We start from the raw sequence: 7,155 nt of genomic DNA on the forward strand, positions 1-7,155 counted from the left end.
AAAAGTAAGATTAAAGTAAAAATCAACGTATTAACCTTTTAATTTAAAAAAGTTTAATTGCTCTATAAAAACATACATATTTTGAAATACAAATATTTAAGTTCATTTAAGATCTTCAAGTCTACCTTCTACTTAATAGAAAAGAAACCTAATTTGAAACACCTACCTACCTTCATACCTTCATAGAGGAGGATATAAAGATGCTTGCTAGTGTTCCAATCTATATCTAAGCCCTTCATTTAACATCTACAAGTCTACCTTCTACCTATTAAAACACCGACCAACTTCATAGAGGATATGAAGATGCTTGCAGTGTTCCAATCTATATCTAAGCCCTAAACACTTACAAATTTTAACGATATCTATAATACTACTAAGTAAATACAACATGAGCCTACACTCCTTCAGGAACCTGTCTTATTTTACATGTTTTAGCTAGGATAGGAAGACAGAAAGCCCTCATCCTCTACGAACAACTGAAGATTTTTGCTCTGAAGCATGAAATCCACTGCTTCTGAGTTAAAGTCAAAAGCACATCCCAATTTAATTAACTCACATAGTCCTCCAACCAAATCTGGAAATTCTGCTAACAGACCTTGTGAGATTACCTCAGCAAAATTAGTGACAAACATCATCTTTGCCTTTTGGTTGTTTCTATCAGGAATCTGCATCAAAAGCCTCTTGGGGCTTTTCTCCCATCTTACCATAGCTGTTGTGTTTACTTTAATATTCTGTCCTGATAATAGAGAATATTCTACACTGAGTGGTTCTACCACTCCATACACAGGACACTCCATGAGAGGCTTGACAAGTTGATGTCTCTTTTGAGAGTGCAAATTGAAAGAAGGCTTCGCTAGATATGCAACACATACTCTGCATAACCCCATCCCCAATATCCCCTCCCCAAACTTAAGCTTCTGCCAAGAGATCCTCTGTTGCATAGAAATCTCAGTTTTGGTTACAGCTTGAGATATATTACAAACGCCCAGATGGTTATAAATGGAGAACAAAGAGTCCAAAGGTATTTCAGGATCAGAAGGGTTCGGGTGCCAAGTAAAATTTACCATTGGTGAACGTCCTTTGAATAATTCTTTAAGCTGCAAGTCGTCTGGGATATATGCTTGGGTTGCACTACTAACACGGATATCTCCATTATTTGTGCAGACAGGGACTTTACAGCCGCTTCCAAGATATTGTTTTGTGAGAGAGGAGGAACTCGACCACTTATGCACAATACGTTTCCATACCAGACAACACACTGATTCAGTTATTCCATGGTTACCATTTTCTCCCCAATCCCGCCACAGCAAGCAGTAGTCTTCAATTTGTGGATAGTTGGGTACGCGAAGAGACTTTGAAAAGAAATTAAGCAATTCTTCATCGTACCAGTTTTCCAGGATCTTCAACCTCGATTTGAAAAGCCCATTTACGTCATGAATCACACAGGATTCTGTCGGCGTCCATTTTTGCTCATTTGGAATCCAAATTGGTAAAACGCTAAATACAGAAGGCTCCCACTCTGAAACCTGGAGATAACTATATAGCCTTTTTATGGTTTTGAAATCTGTATGCATCTGAATATGATGATCAACAATAACATCGCATCCTCCTCCTTCCTCAGTGACCACTCCTATCTTTTCAAGAGCATCTTTGAAATTATGAATAGCATACCCATAGAATGCCTCGTCAATACAAGGAAGATCATCCTCTTCCAAATGCTGAGCAAGCCTCATTTTCGAATCAAACAAAAAGGACTTAGCAGGAGATTCGAAACCCCTGCCCGTTTTCAGCCATTTGCAATCTGATACACTCTGTTTAAAAGAGGGACGTAGCTTCTGGGAACTTATCCAATCCAGCAGAACAAATGCACTCTCCTTATCCAAATGATTGAAGGGAAAATGGGCATTTGGAGGGATTAGCTGTGGAATATCTAATGCACCAAGCTGTTGCTTAACGAATGAAACTAAATCTTTACCTGCTTCTGTAAAACCCCGTGCGCAACGAGGTAATGTAAGATAATATTCTGAGAGTTCAACAAAGTTTTGCCCAGTCCATTGTTGACTTCTCATTAACTTGGCCCACTTACTTATTGATGCAGGAAGGAGGATATTTACAGAACCATGTTGTCTGACAGTACCCCACCCATCCACGATAGGAATAGTCGAGCAAAGATCGAACAAATCTCGATCTTCGATGTACCTATTTACAGATGAAAAATGGAAAAAATGTGCAACATTGATAACAAGCTTACTATCTGTTGAAGATTTTACAACGTCCTGGAGCTGCTTGGCGAAACTTGAGATTGAAAGCTCTGTAATTTTAGGATACTCTTCAAGCCACTTACGCAGTTTCTCACCTTTGTTCCCAGGCAACTCTACTATGGCCTTCTGAATAGGTTCAGGCATAAAATAGTGTCGGGCAGCACTTTGAAGCTCTCCAGACCATTGTGCCAGCCACGCTATGTGCGACCGCTGTGAAGAAAAATATATTCTTGTGCCCGGTTGATTATTTGATACCTTTGCCAAAGCTGTGTTGTTGGCAGACTTTACATACTTCAGGAAGGGAGTATTTTGTAGGTGACTTGAAAATTCAGACTTCCAATGTTCAGCAATGAAACAAAGAAGTTCCACATATAAGTTTTCCGACAGACCATTCACCCAACCAGATGACTTAATGCAACCAGCATACCAATGATATGAAACATTCTCCACATTCAAGAACTTCAAGATATTAGAAAACTCAGGCTTATCAAGGCAGGAATGGACTATTTTGTCTTCTCCAGCCACGAAAGCGTCCAGGCTGCTCTGCCGACCTTGTTTTCTTGCTTTCTCCAGAATGCTTCTAAATGCTGACAGTACTGTCCGAGTTTCTGTTGGCCTACCGAAATCTTTGTCAACAAAGCTGGAATCGCATAAAATTATTTCGTCCATCCTTAACTGGGCCTGAATGCCAGTTCTTACTTGTTCCAGCTGCGGGTAATGAGGGGCTTCAACAGGGATGTATTTATAAAATTGAGATTTTGATGAAGGGGGCGAATCAGAGTGGACGAGAATATGAAATGCTGAACGAAAAGCTACCGGAATACAGTCTAGTATTCCCTGGTTCCATTTGTTGTCAAAAATAATACTCTCTCTGGAAGAAACCAGTAAGAAATCTGCTTGTATTAGAAACGGAAAACAGGTGACCATTTCTGTTGGAAGAAAAGCATAAATGCTGGGAGCTGACATGTTTTCTCTTGTAAGGCGTTTATCAAAGGGGAAAGCCAGAGTAATCGCCAATGTTTCCAGGTCTTTCCTCTGCTCAACCTTGTACTTTTCTTTTACAGGGAAACGTTGCCTCCACATGTAATAGCTGGATTTCCCCATGGAATGTTTATTCTCTTCACCTGACAAATGCAGAGTGAAAGATTCACTGTCATCACTCTTAGAACTCTGAAATTCCGTCTCCCGTGAAACGGAGATTGAATTAATTTTGTTCAGGCTGGGATCCACATGAAATTCACGAACTGAAAGCTTTTTTATCTTAGACATGAACAAAATAACTTCAGGATGAATATTGGAGAGCTCTTGCTTCACAGCTTCAACCTTCTCAGGACGCAAAGGTAGAACTATAACAGTATTAGGAAGCCGGCACCCATAAATTTCTTCAATCTCAGCAAGGCTGGGTTTTCTTTCAATCCATTCTGGGACGATATATCCAATGTTGGCATCACGAGGAGGGACATCGTTGAATCTTATCTTATAGCCATTGCTGAAAATACAGGGCTGGTTTGTGACTAAAAATACGCTCTTAAATCCAATACCTTCAACCAAAAAAATATAATTAGATAAGTTAAAAATAACATAATTCAATCAGATATTTAGTCCAGTGCCAAGAGCACTTTAATCGGCACAGTAATGTGTAATGTTATTAAGTATTATATAGAAATTCAAATTCAGATTCAAAGTTTCCAAGTTTAAATGATGGACGAATTGAAAAGGAAAAAAATTAGTATCAAATTGATAAAAAAAATTAAATATATTTAAAAGTTATACCCATGTTATTCCATATTACTTCATATTACTCTATTATCAGCAATTTTTTCAAAAGATGGGTACTTTCTTTAGAGATGGGTTATTATCAGCATTTTCCAAAAAATGATATTTTTTTAGAGATGGGTGTGGTGATAAAAGATGGGTACTTTCTTTAAAGATGGGTGTGGTGATATATGGTGACCAAAAGTATACAAATCAGTGCAGAAAGCAATGTGTAAGTATATCTGTCTCTCTTAAAATAAAATAAAATATTCTCTAAATAAAATAAAATATTCTCTAAATAGAAAAGTAATGCAACTGTAATAAAAAAGAAAAAAATATATTGTATGCATATTTAATTTAATTAGTTGTCCATATGAACTATTGTTTGTAATTTCATGTAAAGTCATTAGTAATTAAAAAAAATACGAGTAAAATGTTTAGACCTTATGTTTTTCAAAAATATTCTATAAAATGTTTAGACCTTATGTTTTTCAAAAATATTCTATAAAATGGCTCAATACACATGTTATGTAATCTCTATATAACATTCAAAAATACAATTTAAAGGATAAAAAATTAGGCATTTTTTTTGCATTCTAAAATATGTTTGCCCGTAAAGAAATTTGATATCTCGGCTCATGTTAGATCCATGCTTAAAGAAATTTGATATCTCGGCTCATGTTAGATCCATGCTTAAGATGGATCTATGCTGGTGGTTAAGAATATGTATTTCCTCCTAAGAAGTCAAAGGTTAAAATCCAAAGGGAACTAGAGTATGTACACTTTTACAGACTCTAGAGACAGAACACTAACCTATACATGTTTCTCCAATGCAACCTCCTTCCCTTACCTTCTTTAGAAATGGTTGTGGTGAAATACAGTTCAAAAGTGTATGTGGTAAGGTATATAGTTTGTGTAAGCCTAACAATTAAGAATATATATTTCTTCCTAAGAAGTTGCAGGTTAAAATCCATAGGAAACTAGAATATATACACTTTTATAGACTCTAAAAAGAGGCAGAACACTAACCCATACTTTTTTCTCCGATGTAACCTCATTCCCTTACATTTTTTAGAGATGGGTGTGTACAGTTTTACAGACTCTAGAGACAGAACACTAACCTATACATTTTTGTCCAATGCAACCTCCTTCCCTTACCTTCTTTAGAAATGGTTGTGGTGAAATACAGTTCAAAAGTGTATGTGGTAAGGTATATAGTTTGTGTAAGCCTAACAATTAAGAATATGTATTTCCTCCTAATAAGTATGTATTTCTTCCTAAGAAGTTGCAGGTTAAAATCCATAGGAAACTAGAATATATACACTTTTATAGACTCTAAAAAGAGGCAGAACAGTAACCCATACTTTTTTCTCCAATGTAACCTCATTCCCTTACATTTTTTAGAGATGGGTGTGGTGAAATACAGTTACTAGAAGTGTATGTAGTGAGGTATATAGTTTATGTAAGCCTAGTAGTTAAGAATATGTATTTCCTCCTAAAAAATTACAGGTTAAAATCCATAGGAGACTGGAGTATATACATGTCTAGACTCAGACATGAGGCAGAAAACTAACCCATAAGAGTATATACACTTCTATAGACTCATAGATGAGGCAGAAAACTAACCCATAACTTTTTCTCGAAAGTAACCTCCTTTCCTTGCCTTCTTTAGAGATGGGTGTGGTGAAATTTAGTTACCAGAGTGTAGAGTGTATATGGTGAAATATATGATTTTCCTTCCTTAGAGATGGGTGTAATGAAATTTAGTTACAGAGTGTAGAGTGTATATGGTGAATTATATGATTTGTGTAAAACTAATAATTAATAATATGTTTTTCCTCCCTAAAAAATCATAGGTTAACCAAAAAAAACTAGAATATAGAGACTTTTATAAACTCTAACCAAAAACAGAGCACCAACCCATACCTTTTTCTCCAATGTAACCTCCTTCCCTTTTCTTCTTGGTAGATCTTCCAACGCTACATATAGAATCAATGTTATGTTTTTGAAATCCAATCTCATTGTTAAACACCAAGAGTGTATCTGTAGCACCCACTTCACATATATCCTTACTGGTAATTACAAATTCCAAAGAAGGTTCGACCTCAGATGCATACTTGTTATCCTCTGCATTCTGCAGTAAAACACCGTTTTTAAGGTACTGAAAACAAAAATGTAAAAGTACAGTTAAACCTATTAGATAATTTGAAGTAGGTTGCCTAGGAATTACCTGGATGAGTTCCATAAGAAAATGCACATCCTTGCTGTATAATTCAGCAGAGAGATGTTTCACCGCTTGGTGCAAATCTTCTGCAAGGGGATTATCAGGAGAAAACTTGGTCTTCCGAATGTGTTGAACGTGCATTCTCTGTGTCGCCATAACTGCATATGCAGGGAACTCCAACAACACCACTGTGATAATGCAAACCAAATCCAGTAGCAATGTGCCTATCTCACTCAAATCTCTGGGGCAAACTTAAGCCCTTCACTGCATTGTATTGATGTGTGCCATCGACGGATGCAAGGGTGGTAGGGGAGAGATTCCTAATATTGTGCAGGGACCAGTAGTTGATATAATACTGGTCCCACCAAACCACCAGTGATTAAGACTTTTGAAACCAAAATTTAAACAGAAATAAATAACATTATGTATAAATAAGTTTTAAATTATGTCCAAAAATCACCCATATATTGACTGGGCCCACAACTGTCCATAAATAGTATTTAACTATTTAATATTGCAAAACATATTGACCCAAGTAGAAAACAGCTAGAGCCATAAAGGCTTCCAAACTGGTCTATTCCAGAAGTACAAAACAGCAGTCACTTCAACCCCCACTCATCAGAACTGCAACTTTGCATCCCAAATAAATATGCCTACCTACACATAACAAAAGGAATGTATGTCAGCCATAACTACTGTGTTTTTCAACAACTAAACACCCTATGTTCAATAAATGACACCCAACCCAATAACAATTAAATCCAATTTGTTCAATAAATGACACCCAACCCAATAACAATTAAATCCACTTTGTTCAATAAATGACACCCAGACCCAATAACTGCAATAAATGACACCCAACTCACTCTATTTCTCATTAAAACAGATCAAAGCACATGGATCAACAAATAAACA

At 36.4% G+C, this 7,155-nt stretch overlaps 1 protein-coding gene across 1 annotated transcript; it reads right to left on the reverse strand.

Moving 5' to 3' along the window:
• Nucleotides 1-431: 431 nt before the first annotated feature.
• Nucleotides 432-6,535, reverse strand: LOC149200946 (uncharacterized). Its single transcript, XM_089401129.1, has 3 exons — nucleotides 6,247-6,535; nucleotides 5,943-6,150; nucleotides 432-3,802 (listed from the first exon to the last, which is right to left on the reverse strand). The coding sequence occupies exons 1-3, from the start codon at nucleotides 6,394-6,396 to the stop codon at nucleotides 432-434; spliced, it is 3,729 nt and encodes a 1,242-aa protein (XP_089257255.1). The 5' UTR covers nucleotides 6,397-6,535.
• Nucleotides 6,536-7,155: the final 620 nt, after the last annotated feature.

Source organism: Pinus tabuliformis, chromosome 2_1 (assembly GCF_031772625.1).
Source record: "Pinus tabuliformis cultivar Carrire ecotype Pingquan chromosome 2_1, CPIR1, whole genome shotgun sequence".
In the NCBI taxonomy this organism is placed as follows: Eukaryota; Viridiplantae; Streptophyta; class Pinopsida; order Pinales; family Pinaceae; genus Pinus; species Pinus tabuliformis.

Excerpts from the sequence above, each read along its gene's own strand:
- LOC149200946 (XM_089401129.1), bottom strand. The coding sequence starts at position 6,396 with ATGGCGACACAGAGAATGCACGTTCAACACATTCGGAAGACCAAGTTT. Across the intron at positions 6,151-6,246 it reads TTCTTATGGAACTCATCCAG|AATGCAGAGGATAACAAGTA; the intron begins GTAATTCCTAGG and ends GTTTTACTGCAG. Across the intron at positions 3,803-5,942 it reads AGGTTACATTGGAGAAAAAG|GTATTGGATTTAAGAGCGTA; the intron begins GTATGGGTTGGT and ends TTTTGGTTGAAG.